This window comes from Patagioenas fasciata, chromosome 1 (genome assembly GCF_037038585.1).
Source record: "Patagioenas fasciata isolate bPatFas1 chromosome 1, bPatFas1.hap1, whole genome shotgun sequence".
In the NCBI taxonomy this organism is placed as follows: domain Eukaryota; kingdom Metazoa; phylum Chordata; class Aves; order Columbiformes; family Columbidae; genus Patagioenas; species Patagioenas fasciata.
Genome location: NC_092520.1, coordinates 173,503,674 through 173,523,586, shown reverse-complemented (window position 1 = coordinate 173,523,586; position 19,913 = coordinate 173,503,674). Strand labels below are relative to the sequence as shown.

Sequence of the window (19,913 nt, the reverse complement as noted above, 5' to 3'; positions counted from 1 at the left end):
AAGGGAGTGTAAGATGCCACTAGACCTGAGTGGCAGCACCTCTTTCCCCCTTTCTGTCAATGGCAATGACTATATAGGACAAAAAGCAAATGGGAGATCGGGTCCCAGATGGTGTTAGGTACCTGGAAGAAAAAGTTATCGTGGAAACTCTGAAGCTCACTGAAGGAGTTGGACAAGCAGCCTTCCACTTGGGTGTCATTACTGTCAATTCTGCCCCAGGTTGGAGCTGACCCCATGCTCCTCATTAGAGGAGCCTGTGCAATGAATCTCCCCTCTGTCTGCTTCCTCATGGACATCTGTTTATGCTGTAAAACACTGGGCTGTGGTGCTTGGGTTTCCACTTACATTGTCAGGAGGGAGGCTGGGGACTGCACGGACTGTGGAAAGTGGGCTTCATTTCTCGTTCTCAGGAATGGTCCTGTCTCATTAGGATCAAGCAGTGCATATAGAAAAGCAACCTTGCCATTGCTCTGGCTCCCTATATACTCTAAGGATAGATATATTCTCAGTCGCCAGGAGCTGTCAGCTCAGAGTCTTTCTGAAATGACAAATTCATGGTAGATAAATAGAAGAAATGGGAAGTAAAGTGGAAGTCCATTTTTTTGTGAGTAAGAAAGGGAGCGATGGAAAAGATTCATCCTTCCACTCTGTATAGGAACTGTCACTTGTAAGTCTCAGCACACATGTACTTTGTTTTCAAAACAAGTTTGCTGAGTATGATGGAGAAACAGCAAGGACAGATCAGTAGAAATATATCTTCCACCAGAAATGGATATTTCACAGGTCAGGATCAAACACCAAAAAAATTCATCTTCCTAGAGGTGAGGGGCCAGAATCCCAGCAGATCAGAGAGTATCACTCTGTAGATGTCAGCTGAATATAACTGATTTATTCCAGCCTAGTATCTGCCCTCTTCTCTCTTAAAAAGATGTGGACAGCAGGGAGGAACCAAATTAATCTCTTGTATCTCTGTTGTCTTGTAGCCTGAGGGAAATTTCCCAGTCTCAATGATCTCCTAACCTCTTTGCTTAATAAAAAGAATCTTGAGCTCTGGGCATTTCTCTAAGGTCAGGTTGGTTCCCAGTGGTATAAAATGGCTGTAGCCTGGACAGATTTTCTGGTACAAGATACCTGCACAATTTGGAAATTGGTTGGTGTCTTTTCTGCGCTTCCTTGCTTGCAGTCCATCTCCCCAGACTCAGTGGTAACACCGACAGTGCAAGAGAAAGGAGCAAATGAGGAAGAGTGAGATACCCTTCCTTTGAGATTTAATTTTCTTAGTCAATGGTTGCTTCTATTTTTTTTTCCTATCTTGTTTTGGTTTTGTTCTTTGTGATACTAGAAAGAACAGAGTCCATGCCCTTTGTTATGTAAAATCAGCTTCACTCATGCCATTTGCATAGAATCTTTTCCCTGTAAATTGTACCTGACACCAGACAGATGTTACACTGACACAGCCAGATGTGCCCGCCTTTCTGCACTGCACAAGCCACCGGCACCGCAGCAGCTGGAAGCAGCACAGGCGGTGAGCGATGGGAGACCCTCTGAAAGGCTCGGCCAGGGTCAGTAGCAGCTATGGGGAAGTTTGATGGAAGACCCAGGTGGAGCCTGTTCTCACCTTTTTGGGGGTGAGCAATTGGGTTTGGTAATCCATGAAGACTGCCTTATCTCATGCACTCACAGCTAGGTCTGGATGGCTGTTATGCACATATTGGCTGTCCTCTGAGGCAGAGGCAGCCATGGAAATGTTGAGCAGCGGTATGGAGAAAAAAAATATCTGTGTTATTTTAAGCTTTCCTTTGGTTTGGAGAGTGGAGGTTTAAATCAGAAGTTGAAGGGATCAGTTGCAGTTTTCAAGTTAAAAAAAAAAAAGAAATCTACACTATTTCAGTCTCTCAGATGAGAGCAGAAGCTATTAACAGCCTAGCTAGTGCTCTTTAAATCTTTATTTGTCAATCACTTGCCACTTGAAGGTCAGAATTCCCATTCGTAAAGAAATACACTGGCCCTAAACTCCCTTTTCCCTGTCCTTTGAGCCCACCCACCTTTCTGTCTGTCCATCCTTGTCCAGAAGCAGGCATGTACGGTGGGCAGGACCTGCTGCAGGACAGGACAGATGCACTCTGCCAAGGCTGTTTGCATCAGCTCAGGCTGAGTACGTCTTGCTGGTACTGGGCGAAGGAACGTGGTTTGGAGCTGTGGGCACTTGTGCTGATACGCAGTAACATGCTCATCTTTGTTCTTTCTTGGGCTCGAAGGGGGTCTGGGCAGGCAGCTATGCCTGTCGCTGATACCTCTGGGTATTTAATACTGTCCTTAGGGGAAAGAAAAAGGCTATTTCACCATGCAGATTCTGTGAGGTAAAGGCCTTCCACTGCCTTCACCTCACTGCTGTTACATTTGGCCTCAAGTGTTTCATGTTACAGTGCATTTCCAAAGAGGCTGATGGTTGTTTGCCTCCCCATTCCCTCACACTGCATCACACTCCACCTGCTTTTTACCCTGCAAATCCTTTCTGGCAGAGGTATCCCATAGCCTTTTTTTCCCCACCCTCCACCTACATCTTGTTTTTCCCTCATGTGCTGGACTGCTGAGATGACTCCTCAATGCTGACAGTGGAGAGGCTGTTTTATTTATGTGGCCTGTCTTACCCAGGGAAGCGGTCGATGTTAGGATAATCACGCCATTTCAGACGGACTGCTTGTCTCATTGGAACGTAACAAGCACTGACAGGACACAGGGGAGTGCGTGTGTGTGTGGGCACATGTGTGAGGCAGGGAGTGCAGTGCGATGGACTGAACCCAGGTAATTCTCCAAATTTACCCACCCAGTCAGAAGGTTCAGGAGGATCTGATTCCCAGCAGGGCACTGGAGTCGGAAGTAGAGGTGGTTAGTGCTGATTTCAAACACATCTTCTTCAGAGCTGTCTCTGCGGCAGAAAAAATTCACTTAGCACCCTCCACATCTCCCCTCAAGTCCCCTCCACCTGCCACATTTGCCTCTCCAGGCTTTCTCCATCACTAGATGAAACCATTTAAAATGTCATCATCTCTCTTCTGGTCCTAAATTGGCCATCTGATGTGGTTTTAATGCTCTGTTTCCTATGCCAACCAGCCTTTGAAACACTCTCCATTAGCTTTCAGGGCTGACAGCCTCACATCTAGGGCAGGGGTTGTTACCTAATGGTCAGAGCACAGGATGGGGAGTCGGGTCCTCCTGAGTCTGCTTTGCTTTGTGTCCAAGGACATGTCTCTTTCTTCTTTGTTCCTGCCTGCTTGTCTGTGCCATGAGGCTTACAATGTCAGCCTGTTTCCACAGTGTCGTCTGTGTTTTGCTCTCACGTGGCTGAGTTTGGGCATTGCAGCCTTTGCATCTCCACCAGGCTGAGGAAGGGCTTGACCCTTCCATGCTTCCATCGAGCGGCTCCACAAATGCCCACATAAGCAAAATTCTTTGCTGAAAGATGTTTCTGGCAAATTAAATTAAATTGCCTGTGTCTGCCCACCCACACCCCTTTTCTCTTTCTCTCTCTGTCTTGGAGTCCAAAACATCCAGAGAATGATGGATTACACCATTTATAGGCAGTTTCATCTTGGGTTACCTCACCTGCATGCACAGCCTGCTGTCCTCACACTGTGTCCTTGTTGCAGCTGATGGCTCAGTGCAGACATACCAGGGAGTCACCCAGGCTTCTGGTTACCCATCTGGGGACTGGAATCCTTGTAGGCTGTAGGGAGGAAACAAATCTCTCTGGCCAGAGCAGGCAGCAGTAGTGCTGGAATTGCAGGGCAGCGCTGCTACCGAAGCAGGTGGACTTTTGCTGTGGTAGCAGTGATGGAGGGGAGAGCCACTTGAGTGTGGCTGCCTTGCAGCACGCTGCTGACTTGGCCTGCCAGGGAGTCCTTCAAACCCTGATGCTTTGTCATGCAGTGCACCCGAGCAAGCCCCACAGCTCACCATGTGTGCTGCTTCCACCTGTGGAGGTGATGGGACCCAGCAAGCTGCAGAAGTGCAGGGAAAGCTGGGAGTAAGCCGCTGCTTCTGCGCTCCTCCTGAAAACTTCTGTAAACATGTTGCTAATGGGCTTGAGAGAAAAGCCTCTGAAGAGTTATTGTACCGAATTTGGAGACTAATTTCAGTCATTAAGGTGCAAAGGAAGGGATTTTAGTGCCACTTTAAGTGTAAATATCAAGGCAGCTCCAAGGATTTGAGTCGGTGATGATCCCTCCTTGATTATTATTAGTGGTTCTAATCTTTCTAGTGGAAAATGAACAGAAATGACACCCTCTTGTGTCATATCTGTTGCTGATTTCTGTGAACTCTTCTTGTCAGGCTATGCAAGGGAGATTCCCATAGTGGCATCATCCTTGGGTGGGAGGGGAAAGAGGGCTGAGAACTGCTTAATATTGCTGTTTGTTTAATTAGATACTGGCACTGCTTTCTAACTACTGATATATAAAGCTGCAACTCCCTTCAGGCTAGCAGCACCGTCATCTTCTTGGAGCCTTGCTTTGTCTTCTCTCTGATGGCCATGGCAGAAGTAATGAAATGGGTGTAGCTGTAATCTTGGTACGCTGGAGGGTCTTTTCTACCACCAGAGCCTTACATAGGTCTGGTAGGCTGCATATACCTAGCGGTGGTCTGTGCTTGGCATTTCTCAGGACCAAAGCAATGCAAATGGCCGGGAAAGAAATGCCAGAAAAAGGGCACGTGTGATCCTGACATGGCATGTTTTATACCACTACAAACAATCATGTGGCTAAGATTTTCTGTGTGGCTGATGTTCTCTCAGTGTTTGAGTGCTGAATGGGTCCAGCTTTTGGAAAATAACACAGAGTCTCCCTTTGAAAATCATCCTGTTGCAAATGTTACATGCTGGGCTCCCTTATGGCCACGTTTCCTACACTGTGCGTGTCCCTTGAAGGTCACAATGTGGAACAAGTATGGAAGTTCCTTTATAAGTAAATATAATTGCTGATTGCACTAGGTAATGGGGAATTAGTGGATGAGCTTGGTTGATCAATGGAGTTAGGACAAAAAGTTTGGGAAAAGTAATAAGCTAAAATAATGACCTGCTTTTTTAATTTTTTGAAGAGGTTTCCCTGTTACCAATGTTTTCATTAAATTAGCAGGGAGTTCTTTGTGTGCAGGTAGTGGGAAAGTGTGAACCCACTGAAATGAGATTTTTTTTCACTTTTTTTTTTCTGGGAATTGGCTCAAATCAAATTCAGAAGGGACAACGTGAAGCTGAATATCAGAAAATGTTTCCTGGTGTCATGGTGTAACAGAGCAGAAGAACCTCTCATGTCTGTAACAGAAATGTTGCATGTGTAATTTTTAGGAAAACCAAGCAAAGCACAGAAGGGCAGAGTCCTGGGGCTAGGCCTGCAGGTAGCTTGGTCACCTCTGCCTCCCACAATGACATGATGCTGCTGGTGCCAGAGCAGGAGTATAAAGACAAAATCTACTTCATGCAACAGGACTGTGAATTGAAGTGAAATATATGAACAGGGGAAACTGTCAGAGTGCCACAGAGATGTCATATAAGCCACTGAACTGTGAAATGTGTATTTGCCTCCTCCTCTTCCCCACAGTGTCATTCTGGATGGTCTGACAGTTAAGAAAACAATAGACCTGATCCTCATTTACAGCAACACCATTTTAACATGCTCTCACGATGCAGCAAGGCCTTGAAATGAGTGTAGCTGTAATCTCGGTCCACTTAAAGGTCTTCCCCACTGCCACAGCTGAGTGAAGAGGCCTTAGGATAAATAAGATTGAAGCCCAGACTGTTTAATAGTCCATTTGTACAGCTGACATGAGATGCCCCGGAGAGGGGTGCCTTGCACAGAAGTGATGGGCCTTTCCAGACAAAGAGAATCACTAATGTTGGCTGCGGGGATTTGCAGGGCTGATCACCCTTTAGTTTGATCTTGCTGGGTACAAGGCATGACTCTGTCCCTAGGGAAAAGGACTTTCACTGGGCTATCTCAATATCCACTGTCCCTGTTCCTAAGCTGCTTCAGATGATTGCTTTGGGCTGTGCAAGGTGTGCTGCCTCTGATAGCGATGGAGTTTATCACAAATGTGCTGTTCCTCATTCTGCTCTCTGCAGCTTCACTTACTGTTGCCTTGATGTTTGGGCTGGGGAGAGGCTGTCTCCACTGCTTCACCTGTAGGCCACCACTGTCCTCAAATGGCATGTGAAATCCCCTTTGGAGAGTGAGCAAAGTGTAGGCTGTGAAGCATGTTTACACGGCTAATTGCTATGGATCCCTCTGCCCTTTGCGGTAAGGGGAAATCAAGGACTGTAGGCACATGTGTGTGCATGTGACTTATAGGTGGGCTTTCAGGAATTCACTGAGAGACAACATAGGACATTGCTTCCCTATCCCAGTCACGAAACAGGGGCAATTGCCTTGCCTTGCCTGATTGTCTCAGTTCCTGGAGTAATTGTCCTGTTTCTCCCTTTCTCTTCCTCTTAGCTTCTCCATTATTTGCACTGTGCTCCTACCGTCCAGGTGTAGGCTGCAGAGGGAAGACAGGCTCTTGTTTTGGGTTCATTTGCCGAGCACTAACTTTCTACTTGCTCTTTTCTCTCTCCTGCAGGTACCTGATCAATGTCACCTTTGAAGGCAGGAATTTGTCGTTCAGTGAAGACGGATACCAGATGCATCCCAAGCTGGTGATCATCCTTCTGACCAAGGAGAGGAAGTGGGAGAGGGTAGGACATGTTTGATACTTCTCAAACCGCGTCAGGGAGGAGGATGGAGAAAAGCTACAGGAGAATAACTCCCTGCATAGCTTTCTGTACTTCTTACCAAGGCCTGACAATCTCCTCCTTGCATCCTGGACCACTGGCATCTCCAATATCCAGGCTGCTGTCTTCTCTGTGCAGGATACCATTATATTCTTCCATCAACATGCATAAAAAATTCATCAACTTCCCTTCTGTAACATCCAAACATAAGTTTTCCTGCCTATCAGAGAGGAGACTTCCCCTGTGCCATGGGTTTCAATGGCACAGAAAATATTTCTCTGCATGGCTTGGAGGCCACGAAGTTCTGTATGCTAAATGACTGTGATTGAGCTACAGCCACATTCAGTAATATATACCAGTGTTAACTGTGTTTGATATATCTGGACAGCGTCATTTGCAATGGCATGGTGCATTAAGTAGGATGTGTACGTGAGATCATAACAAGTTGTTCAGAGATCCAAATGTGCATATTTCTGAATAATTTGCATGTAACCCAGAGCACCATTTTAGAAATGGTGTGGATTTCTGTGTTAGTGCAAAGCTTTGGTTCATTTCACCTCCCACATGAGTCAGTGGTCCAGGCTCAGAACATGCACTTCCAAAGGGTTTGAGTTAAAGTAGAGGAGGTAGTTCGAGGGCTAAGAAAATAAGATATAAAAAGTGATGGGGGTGAGAAGTCAGAGTGAAAGCAAGGAGAACACTCAATAGGTATGAAGCAGAGCTTATTCTGGATGTGATCACATGAATGGCTTAGAAAAATGCCCCTTTGCCTTACCAGGCACAGAAAGCCTTCTCTCCTCTTCTTGGCTGCTTATTCTCTGCATGGGCTTGCAAGTGGCCTGCATGGCCAAAGACAGGAAGAAATTCATGGGGAAATGAGAATGAAATAGGGAGCTGTCAGGAGAAGGGCATTCAGAAAAGGGCTGGAGGAACAACTTTTGAAGGAGAAAGGAGAGCCGTTGCCTTAGTGCCTGATAGGCACTTAGGTCTCCCAGTATTGCAGGCGTTTGGGGAGATGGTGAAAGGCCCCAGCTTGTGCCTGGTTTCCAGGAAGACCTGTCTACCTCATGGTCTTGGCACTGCAGACCAGAAGAGAGTGTATAGTCTGGGAGAGTCAGCAGAGATCTCAGTGGGAGAGGAGTATGAGGAAGTGTGGCATGGCATCAGCACATGTGAACAACTCTTGGACATGTTTGGAGGCAAGCTGACTGGATATTGCACTGGGGGTGGGCAGGCAAGGCTCAGGCTGCAGAGACCTTGTGTCAGCCTCTGTCCATCACACACCTTCACTAAAGTCTACCAGGCAAAGTCCAGGAGGATTCACTCCTAGCTGGCACCAGATTCTCACAGAGGAAAACTCAATCATCAGAGCAGGAAAATGAGACAGTAGCAGCATGAATCCTACTAGAGATTATGAGCAGGGCTGCCTGTGGGGAATCTGTTGCTGGAATGCTTTGCAGGCACTGGGGATGCACAGCTAAATGCAGACCTGTTTTTATCCTGCTTGTCACATGCTTTACCCTATTGCATCCTCAGTAAGGGCTTGGAGGCTTCTGTGGGTGGTAAAAGGGGTTGTTTGGTCTCTGAGAGCACATCTGTGGCCTCTCAGATGAACCAGACAATTAGTGGAAGGGATGCTGCTGAACTGGAGTGTTGGGGTTAGACCTGGGACCTGCCTGAGCCTTGCTCTCTGTGGGGACTACTTCGTTTCCATTAAATCAGAACAGTTCTTCATTACATAGGAGCTGGGACTGCATCGAAATGAGACTATGATGAACTATGATATTAGTGGTATGAGAAGCCCACAGTGCTTCCTGAACACAAATGTTTTACCTCAAAGTGGGTGTCTCACTCAGTGGGAAGATCGGATTATTATAATGAAACTCTGAGCTGTTTGAATTCTACACTGTCAGGTTCTTCCTGGAAAATGCAGAAGTCATCTCCAACATGCTCTGATCACAGACAAATACCTTTCATTCCTGAAGCCTCATACTCTTTTTCTTAATTTTCTCCATTCAATGGAAATGCAAACATTAAGATATAAGGGTGAAGCAGAGCTCTTTGTGATGAAGATCATAATTGTGTTTTGTGCTTGCAGAGAGTCAGGTAGAGTGCTGTTCCCCAACAGCAGCTCCCAGGCAATGCCACAATTTAAGCCATAAATTATTCATATATTATTAGCACACAATCCCAATACCTTTGTAAGTGCATTGCTTTGCAGTGTAAAATCATCCAAACTCTCAATAATTTTTGCTAAAATAGCAAGGTGCTTTGTCCTGACAACTTCTAGGCAACAAATAGAAGAAACTGCGCAAAGCGCAGGAGAGTTTCGAAGTCAAACACTCAGGCGGTAGGATATGAGAGATGAAAGACTGCATGGGAAACTCTGATTCAGTCCATTTGTATGTGTTCACTATAGCTCAGTCTTTAATTACATCGCTGCACACTTTTATCCATAATCAGATGCTCTGCCTGGAAGGAACAGCAAGAAGTCATTTAGTCCCTCCCCGTGCCCAAGGGAGGGATCAACTAGACTGAAATTATTCCTGACAGATGTTTGTCTCACCTGTTCTGAGAGTCCTTCGATGCTATAAACTCTGTAAAACCTGGAGACAATCTCTTCCATGGCTTTTTCTCCTTAATCTAGAAAGTTTTTCCATTGTCTAACCTAGATATCCCTGACTGCAGTTTAAGCCCATTACTACTTGGCATCTCCCTAATGGACATAGAGAATTGTTTGTTCTCCTCCTGTTTTTATCTTCCCTATGTATGTTTGAAGGCTTCCATCACATTGCCTCCCAGTCGTCTCTGCTGTAGATTAAACAGAAATTTGTTCAGTCTCTCCTGGTAGGTCACGTTTTCTAGTCTTCTGATAATTTTTCTTAGTCTCCTCTGGATTTAGTGACACCATTTGCTGCTCCGTACAGCTTGGGCAAGTTGATTCGTGAAAGATGGCAAATCGATTGTGAGGAGTACGTCTCATGGAGTATATACATATGAAGAAATGTTTTAAAACAGGTGTGCAGCCTTCTATTTTCTGAGCAGCAAAGATTCAGACAATGACTGAACTGTTTCCAGATTTCAGGTCTGTGAACTTTTTTGAGATTTTGATTTTCCGTCCCAACTTGAGAAGAGATTTCTTCAAGATGTTACCAGTTATTTCAGCACAGGAATTTATTTTCCAGAAGAGCTACAGCTGTCCCCAGACTCTGATGATGATAAATCTCCTCCTGCATTCTTCAGACAGCCAGAAGCCTCCTCGGGCTGACTATCATGGAAGAGCATGTAGAGCAGCCACTGTCTGGAAAGGGGAAATAGTCTGAGCTCTTCTGCTCTTGTAGCCTTGAGTAACTATTCCTCTTGTGATAAGCAAGTATGCCGCATTTCATTCACTTCTCTGTTCTCTGCTCCTTAGGGGCAGAAGGCTGCATGCCTTCCCTCAATACCTTTTAATTAGCTAGTTAATAGAGCTCTTTGCTTCACTGGCAAGACAGCCTAGGTGTGTTTTGGGTGCCTACATCTCCCTGTTGTATTTATCATAGAGAGGCAGGTATGCAGATGGAGGTGGTGAAGAAGGTCTGCCCTTATGCCCCATGAAGGACCCTGCCACTATGCAGTGATGAGCTTGGTCCAGAGGTCTTGCAAGGTGAGCCAGAGGATTGGTCCTACACTAGGTTTTGTGTCTGGGTTGTGATGTTTTGTGTTGCAAGAGTTTTCACCCAGGCTTTTTCTTTACTTTATTGATTGCTCTTCTCCTCTGCTCTCCTATAATGCCACATAACGTGAGGACTTTTTTCTGGGTTTGTGATCCCTTTATGAGAGGTGGCAAGTGCTGCTCTCCAGCTCTTTCTCGTATCCACCTTCCCTGCTGAGGCAGAGCCCAGCAGTCCTGTCCCATTAGCTCCCAACTCCTTCTGTCTGCTGCCTCGCTTTCCCCCAGTGAACCTAGGGATGACACAAATGTTGCAATCTCTGAAGCCCTCTTTGGCATTCTTTCTCTTTAATTTCTTTGGTTTCTAGTGAGTTTTGCATCACTTCTGTAATGAGATTGTTCTCAGCCTCTCCTTTTTGCTGATGCTTCTCTACCTCTTCCTTTAGATCTGTCACTGGGGATTCACAGCACTTTTCCATGTGGTTCATGACAGAACCTCTCATGCCACCCCACAGAGCCCTTTGACTATGGTCTCCCTGGGGCATCGCTTACCACACATGCTCCAGTAACTCCTGCGCCAGGCTGGACAAGCAAAGCCTCAAGTGATGGGTTTGGTCAGGGTGTCACTACAAGACATCTTAAAGGGGGACAGATGGGAAACTTATGCCAAAAAATTAATTCTCCCTGCTGCATGTGTTCGTTGTCTGCCCCTATCAACCTTCACCCCCCTCAGCAGATAAAAGGTTTGCCTGCTGCTGCTCCTATAATTATCAGTATTTGACTTTTGAACTCTTGAAAAATCAATTAGCAGCATCTGTTCTGCCTCCTCTAGCCATTGGTGTGACTGTGATTACAAACTCGTGGACAGGCTGCTCGTAACCTGCTCTCCTGCACCAGGGAAGCTACATTTATACAGACCAAAAATTACATTTGGCTCTTTGAAAGCAACTGCAAGGCTGATGAGGCCCCTGGTGAAAATGAGTTTGACACCCCTGCCACCATTGCATTCATTAGTCCTCCCTGGGAATGGGGCCATTTGTTGTGACATGCTGTCAGCTGTCGCAGTGACTGTTGACTTCCAGTGCTCCCAAGTGCTGAAATAGGGTCAAAAATGGTCCCACTACTCTCTGCCACATGGGGTTTCCAGAGATGTGTTCAACCTGGATCACAGTCCACATCAGGTGAGTTAGTGAATTTATGTGATACTGTCCCCTGCTTGGTACAGAGCAGTGTCATGCCCATTTCTACTTGGGAGAGGTTCCCTCAGGATGTGGGAAACAGCTACAGATAGGAAGGAAGGATTTAGAAAAGAAAAACGTAAAAAAAAAGAGGAAGGGGAACAAGATAAGTTTTTGGACATCTAAATCAGTTTTGAAAAAGGGACATTATGGTCAGTTCCTTTTTGTATTCACAGTAAGCAGGAAGAAGAAGAAATCTTGCTAAATTTTCAAGCAGAAAGCTTTTGGTTAGATATGTAGGGAACTGTCTAATTGTTAGCATGGTGAGGCTCATTTGCTGGTGAGGTTCATTTGCTGGAGGACACATAGAAAAATACCCAACAGCGCTGGGTCTAAATCTGTCTTGTCCTGCCTCAGAGCTGGTGGATTCAGCAAGTGATCTTCTTGTGGCTTTCTGCCAGCCCACATTTTTGTGATAAGACGAACAACATGAATCTGAAGAGTGGCTCACAAGAGACCACTTATTTGATAGGAAAGAAAAACTGGGTTATGGACAAGCTGATCAGCAAAACCTTCAAGCCTGATCCAGTGAGGAGATCACTTCTGCAGGCTTCTACCAGGTACCTTTTGTATGAGCAGGCAGTTGGCGCATGAAGGCTATCGTGGATGGCTGCAAACAAAAGCTCTTACGGAGGCACTTGTCACCTCTTTCAGTCTTCAGCTTTGGAGGGCTGATGAACACTACAGAGACACTGAAGGGGCTGTAGCTTTTGATAGCGATGCAGCCTTCAGGCCTGGTCTCAAGTCTTCTTGTGCATTAAAATAGACATTCACTGTCATTTCTTTGTGTGCTTCAATATCCCAGTGGCAGAAATAACAGAGGAGGGGAGAAGAGGACTGAAAACGCTAACAGTATTCTTGGCTTTCAGTAAGGGTCTGTGTGGTACTGGGCAGTCCATGAAGAACCAATATGAATCATGTACTTGTTATGTTTCCCAGCAGAAGGAAGAATTTAGATTTATTTAGTTATTTAATTTTTTGAAAAAGGCTTTTTAAAAATATGAGAGAAACAAGAACGTAGCATTGTAAGGTGAAACCTGCAGCTGTACAAACCTTAGCATCTTCTCTGAAGGCCCTCCCCTGCTGTTGGAAAGATGACTAGATCATTTAAGACAGTTTCCTCCCTGTGTTGTCTGGTGCCCACCTGAGCAAGTCTTTCTGATCACTTACACATGCATGCACAGGTATGCTTTCCTCCCTGAGGTGGAAGTTATTTGTTTTGGTCAGGTTTTGCACTGTGTGAGGAGCTTTGGTACCTTGACAACATGTCCATGGACTTCAGAAAGAAAATGTTTTTTTATCTCACCGACTCCTTTTATGGTGAGACAAGATTGGATTGTTTTTGCCAATCAGTCTTGTTTTGCTAATTTCCCTGAGTACATGGGGATTTATGAGTCATTGTCCCTGAGGAGAAATGGCATAGGAGTTTGTTTAAACCTACTCAGAGTTAGCGACTGATTCTGTTCCCATAGAACCAGTTTTCAGAAGGATGCAGCTTCACTTAGGGCAGACGAACTGTTCTGGATTTAAACACATATGGCTGAAATTAGAATGGGAGTCTGTAAATGCATTTCCCCTCTTATTTGTAAAGTTTTCTTTCTGGACATTTCTCTAAGAGACTGCAATTTCCTGAATCCCTTGCTTCTCATTAAACGGCAGACTTGCATCAAAGAATACATATTTTATGGATACACTGCTCCCAAAAGAGTGTCCCTTAGATACCTGATCTAGGTCACATCTGATGGCTTTCTTGATGACCCTGATTCAGTCAGACAACCAGATGGCTTTATTTGTGCACCTATGCTGCATCCACTGTCAGGATTTGGCCTGGCTTCTCGCCGTTGTCAAGGGTGTAACTATGTATTTGTGGCTAATTATGGCCATGTTAATCATACACTGACTCCTAAGGAGAAGGGCAGATGCAAGTGCCACACAAAGCTTTCCTTATCAGACAATAAGTGGAATAATCTTTCTTAAAAAGCCTCCTATGTAAATCTTGTGGACATGCTGATCAAACGGTATCTTTGCTGACTGATCATATCAGACCATTAGATTAGATTACTGCATCCTGCAATAATTAGCTAGTCCATCTCTTTGACCGAAGGGAACACTAACTGGGTGTCTCCTCCTAACCATCACCTATTATGTCAGTATAAACCGTTTGCTCTCTTTTCGTCTTGCTAAAGTGGTTCCTGACTATTGTTTGCTTGAATTTTGGAGTGTATTTGTATGATTCATGAGCCTGCAGAAAAATATTCTGGCTCTTCTCCACCAGGCCCTACTCCTTGGCTACCGGAGGGAATTCTTACATTGAAACAATGACAGCTTCTTGGAGAGACCTTGTCCTCTAATGTGAATCAGATATTGTAAAATCTGGAGATCTTTATTAAGCCCAGGCCATAGTTAGAATGCCACTTACTATTTCTGTGCTGATGTAGCTGATCAGGGTGATAGCAGCCATTTGACCTTTACTGGGGTTGCCAACCTGACTCCTTGGACAGGGCAACCCTGAGGACCATGTCCAGTGTACTAATGTCATAACACCATCCAGCCACGAGAGAAGACTGCTCTTGCCTTTGTTGCATTCTGGATGAGAGCTATAGTCTAGGGCTTTCTTCCAGCTGACTTGCCCATGCCATGCAGGGAGTGGGGGGTCAGTATTCCCCCTTGCCACACCTGCATTCCATCACCTCTTATGTATTGTCATTGCTGTCCCCAGCACCCACTTATGGACTTGGGACACTGCTCTGCAGGGAGCTGCGTGAATGTTAATCAGAAAGGTGGCTCCTACCCCAACGTGGTTGCATTTTAATTAGAAGACAAAAGGCAGCAGATGGGTACAGATGGACCAACGGGGGAGTACAAGGGAACAATCAGACAACATTAGTCAGCATGGTAGGCAGCAGGCTTTACACACCAACTGCCTAACTCTTGTGAAGGCTTTGATAGGCAGCGGAGAATTATAACCAGCTTTGTGCAAGCTTGTGAGGTCCTCATCAAGAGTGTGATGGGCAGATGGGAAAAAGCAGTAAAGGTGCTCTTGCGTGTTTGGAGAGCTGCGTCTGAGAAGGTGCAACAATTCAAAAATACCTAGTGCTGCTGGAAAATTTCCAGTCTTTTTAACATCCACAGGGATAATCCTAACTTTACAGAGAACAAGAAAAACCTATGGTAAGGCTGTGTCTTCCAATGCAACACAACTTCTCAGTGCAGACCTGGTGAGCTACTGCCAAAGCCACATTGCTTCTGGTTGAAAACCCTCCTCCTTGCCACCAGCTTGGAGGCTTCTGTCACATGTTAGATGTTGCTGTGTACCTGTGTCCCTTCCACTGTGAGCATTTCATTGGTTGGGGGGATGTGTTATCCCAGCATGTCAGCAATGAACATCCATATCTTAATTCAGGTGGGAGCTGAGCTGCTGCAGGATATTCCTGTCGTAACGCAGTGTCAAGGATCCATCCTATCATCCATGATCAGTCCACAACATCCTCAAAAAAACATGAAGGGGGGTTTTTATTAGAAATGAAAGAAAGAAACATAGCTGTTGTTTTGTGTTTTTTTGACAAATGAAAACAAATTCATATTTATTTTTGAGTCCACACAAAATGTTTTTCTGACTTGAAGAAAAAGATCAGGTCATTTAAATGCAGCAGACCAGTTTTGATAGAATAATGTCATGTGAAAATTAAATTTTCTAAAGCTTTCATTCTGTGCATTGCCATTTTTAAGCATAGCATGTCATTGTGAAAAGTCTAAGTGAAATATGATGACATTCTAAGAATCCCTCCCTTCTTCTCTCTTCAGGCCAAAACTCTTCTCTAATTTCAGTCTGAAATGACTTCTTCCTCAAACTCCCACTTAAGAGTGAACTATTTATTAGCCCAACAGTAATTGCTCCAGCTGTACTCCAGTCAGGCGTGACAGGGCAGGTTGTGTGTCCTACAACACCAGGCAGATACACAACACAGCAAACTTCACTTTCACCTGCTTTGTCTCCAGCCACATACTGGAAATCACTTTAGGGGGTCTGTAGCAGCCAGAAACCACAGGGATTTCCCCAGTGACATTGGAAGAGGCAGTTCATTTCCCGTTACTTTTGGTGGCCAGACTACGCAATGAAAAGACAGCTGAGGAAAGCGCGGGAATTTTGGTGGCTTTAAGATTTGAAATTAGTGAAGAGATCAGGGCAGAGAAGAAGCAGCCAGCCATCGAATCATTTTGGTTGGAGGAGACCCTTAAAATCATCGAGTCCAACCATAACCTTAATTTAGCACTAAACCATGTCCCTAAGAGCCTCATTTGTATGTCTTTTAAACCCCTCCAGGGATAGTGACTCATCCACTTCCCTGGGCAGCCTGTTCCAGTGCTTCACAACCCTTGAAGGGAATACATTTTTCCTACTATCCAACCTGAACCTTCCCTGGCACAACTTGAGGATGTTTCTTCTTGTCCTATCACTTGCTACTTGGGAGAAGAGACCAACACCCTCCATCCTACAACCTCCTTTCAGGTAGTTGTAGACAGCGATAAGGTCTCCACTCAACCTCCTTTTCTCCAGGCTAAACAGTCCCAATTCCCTCAGCCGCTCCCCATAAGACTCCAAACTGAGTCTGGAGAAAGTGGTAGCATAGTTTCTGCTGTAGGAGGCTCACAGCGAGTGAATGTGCCCCCAGTACCTGAGGGTGTATTTTCGTCTGTTCAGTTGCATTTGCTTGAGACTCTGTCTCGTATTGATGATGTCTTTGCTTGGCCTGTGAACTCTTTCCTTTTTCTTTATTTACATTTCCTGAATGTTATTGACTGGAGGCTCTGTTTTCCTTCCATGGGGCTTGAGAAAAGGGAGGTACTGCTGTGTCCTCATCTGTGTATTCATAGGAACCTGCATTTTTCTTTCTTTTCACTTTTTCTTCTGGTTTTGTTTTTCTTTCTCTTCCTCCTCTTCCCCTTTTTTTTAATCTCCTAGAGCTTTGCCAGTTTGCTTTTCCTGGAGTAGAAGTCTGTCCACATTTGCTTCTGAATGCATTTGAAATAAATTTTTCTTCATATAAAATCGCTCAGACTTTTTTTTCAGTAAGGAACAGCTCGTTTGTTGTGTCTTGGGCTCGGTTTCCTGTCCTCTGGTGTTGGCTCTGGCCAGTGTTTCTGTGCTTGGTTCTCACACGCTCCTTGCTTTGGGTTTGAATCCTGATTGTGCGTGGTTGACTTGGCTTGGTGCTGGCCTGCATCTTAGCAGTGTTTTTTTATTAAACCAGGACAGTCTTTTCCCCTGTGGTTTCCTCCGCACTGTTACGTATTAACTTCTCTGCTGCTTTTCAAAGGTTTCTCAGTGTTAAAACTGTGGTTATCACTGGAGCTGCTGTGTGCTTGAGTTACTCTCGCTGCTCATGAACTCTGGCATGCATTTAGTGTCATTGATTTGAGCATACAATATGTTCAGCGTCATTTGTTTTCCCTCTGCCTGAACTGTGTTTTCCCCGAGTCTGTAATTTTTCAGACTGCCTTCGGTAATGTTAGATCCCAGTACTCACTCTTTCATTGCCTCGTAGTGGGAGCTGAGTTTCTGCCACTATCCTTTGGCCTTTCTTCCTTGTGAAAGGCTTTGGCATTTACTGACTTGGGTTTATTTCTGAAATGTGCTGGGGATTGTACTGTCTTCTGCTGAGTCAGCACTTTCCCCGGGCTTATTTAATTTCCTTCTGCTGGGCTAGCTGCATTCTGCAACGTCTACCACCATGCCAAGCCTGGAAGATTGTTTGACAGCCTTTTTCTTGTTCCTGTTTAAGCTTTTGACTTGGTCTGCATTTTGTGTGGTAGTTTCTGGTACTTGTTTCCCTTAGGTTTGTTTCCTCGGTTCCTGTACCTGATAATGACTTACATTTCTATTGTTCCTTTCTTTGAGAAGGATTCTAAGTACTTTGCAATATTAACATACAGGCAACATTTCCCTATGAATAACGTTCAGCTACTTGTGCAGTGGAATGGGGTTAGGCTGTTTAATGACGCAAAACAGCATTGCACAACCATGTAGGGTAAGAAAGTCTCAAATGGAAGGAGGTGAGAAATTTTTAATTGAACTGTGACCAATTTTGTCCCCAAAACAATTTTTGGGGAAAATTATGTGAATCATTAAAGACCAGGAGTGTGTCCTTCCCTGTGTCCTTCTAGAAAGATGATAATGCCCAAGTCTCAGAAATATGGTGAGACAAACAAATGAGTCTGCAAAAAAACATGGTTCAGGATCAACAAAAATATCAATTAATTTTGGTCAGATATGGAGGATTTGTTTTGGAAGTTTTATTGCTGTAAATGAAAACTGACATTGTGGTGTTTTCATGTAGACTCGCAAAAGCCTTTAGATACCAGCACAGAGGCGACATGGAGGAGGAGATGGCAGCATCTTCCCCCAGATCCCAGAGCCTCGTTAGCCAGACGGTGAGGACAAATTCCTCAGCAATTGGAAAACTGCATTCAAATCCCTCCTGCCTGACTCAGAAAGGAGATTCGAACTGTGGTCTCTTCCCCCTCTCAGGAGAGAGATCTAGTCTTTGGGTCTGGGATTTTTTTTTTTTCTTTTTTAGCTGAAACATCTTTGCATGCTCAAAGTGTGTTTGCAGATGTTTGTTTGAATCCAAATTTCTATCACTTTTATTAATCACATCTGATGAAGAGCATGATTTTTGTGTGTGTGTCGAATGGATGAGTCTGATTAGTGGAAAATTCAAAAAAGCAAACAAACCTGGGTTTAGGTTGAAGCAATACTTTTTAAATTTAATTTAATTTTATTTTATTTTTTTTCTGTATTGTTCAGACCTTTATTTGCAAAAATCATTTTTTGTACAGCTTAATCAGAACACCATTTTGATCAACGTTGGATCATGCAAGGCCGGCCCTTGTGAGACTGAGGAAACTGTGCAGCAGGGCAGCTTGCCGCCTGCCACGTAACACGGGTGCACACTGCAATGTGCTGAGGACTTGTCAATTGGTATAGCTTGTACTGGTAAATTGTCCCCTGAAGGCTAATATGTACTGTAGATGCTTTTGTTTTCCCAGTAGATCCACACTGGTATGATGTAGTCCTGTGTTTTCTGACAAGAAATGGTGTTTGCTGATAAATCAACTTATATTGGGTGCAGCACTGGACAGCAGAGCTGTGCTGCAAGTTTTACAGCCTGAGCAGTGTCAAACCCACCTGGACACATTCCTGTGTAACCGCATGTAGGTGTTCCTGCTCCGGCAGGAGGATTGGACTAGGTGATCTTTCAAGGTCCCTTCCAGTCCCTAACATTCTGTGATTCTGTGATTCGACAGTCTTGCCATCCAAGCTGGGATATCTGGCAATAATGGAAAGAGTCCCTTCTTCTGCAGTTTGCTGCCTGAGATCAGCTCCTGCACACTGAGTTTAACTGTTTGCTCGAAGTGTCATCTGGGTGCTTCAATAATTCAGGATTGCTCAGGTCACTTCTTTCAGGCCAGAGCTTTACTTTTGTTCTTTTTTAGAAGTGGGAGCTATTTGCTTTCCTTCTTAGATGTGTGCTCATTTTCACTGAGGCCAGAGTTCTTTGTACCACTGCATTTAATTATGTTTGCTTTGTAAATACTGCTGGGATTACAGCAGCATCTCATTTCTGTAGCTTTTCTGCCTCTGACAGGCACAGACCTGTGGACAACTGCTTTCTTTGAGCTGCTCCTGTGCATAGATCATCCTGCATTTGTAGTTTCCACCAGCTTCATGCCTTGTCCCTTTTCTTACAGGTGGCTGCTATTTGAGATCTCAGCTTTCAGGGTGGCTGAGAAACAGACCCATTGAGAGATATGTGTGTGTCTGTATTTGAACAGTTGTTCTCATCCGTGCTCCATCCCCCGTGTTTGGTCCCAGAATAAGTCCTCTGTGTGTGTATATTTTCCTGTTCATTGCCCAGACACCTTGCTACAGCCTGGGATTAATAGAGACACTGTCTTACAAATAAAGATTAAAAGAGTACAGTCTAGTGAAATCTGCACTACGGACTTTCTCCATTAAGAAGTCCCCTGTCTCAAATAAACACTCTGAAGTATTCCCAGGGTTTACTGTACAGTGTTTCCTGAACTTTAGTTAAAACCTGCTTTCTCTGAGTAGCCTGTGTCTTACTGGACCCTTGCCTGGTTGCTGAGGATAGATTTTTCCAAAATATGTGTTTTTGCCAGATAGGGAGTATGATAATTTTCTGCAAGTGTTTGAAGGGAGTAATCAATAAGGAAAGAAAGGACTTCTTTAGGACAATCC

The 19,913-nt window shown here is 44.7% G+C and overlaps 1 protein-coding gene across 2 annotated transcripts in view; it reads left to right on the top strand.

The window, feature by feature from the left end:
* GRIN2B (glutamate ionotropic receptor NMDA type subunit 2B) overlaps nucleotides 1-19,913 on the top strand; it is a 205,557-nt gene that overhangs the window by 123,054 nt on the left and 62,590 nt on the right. For both annotated transcript variants that reach the window (XM_065841208.2, XM_071801049.1), the window contains exon 4: nucleotides 6,610-6,724. In XM_065841208.2, the coding sequence (XP_065697280.1) occupies nucleotides 6,610-6,724 (115 nt within the window). The remainder of the gene's footprint in view (nucleotides 1-6,609; nucleotides 6,725-19,913) is intronic.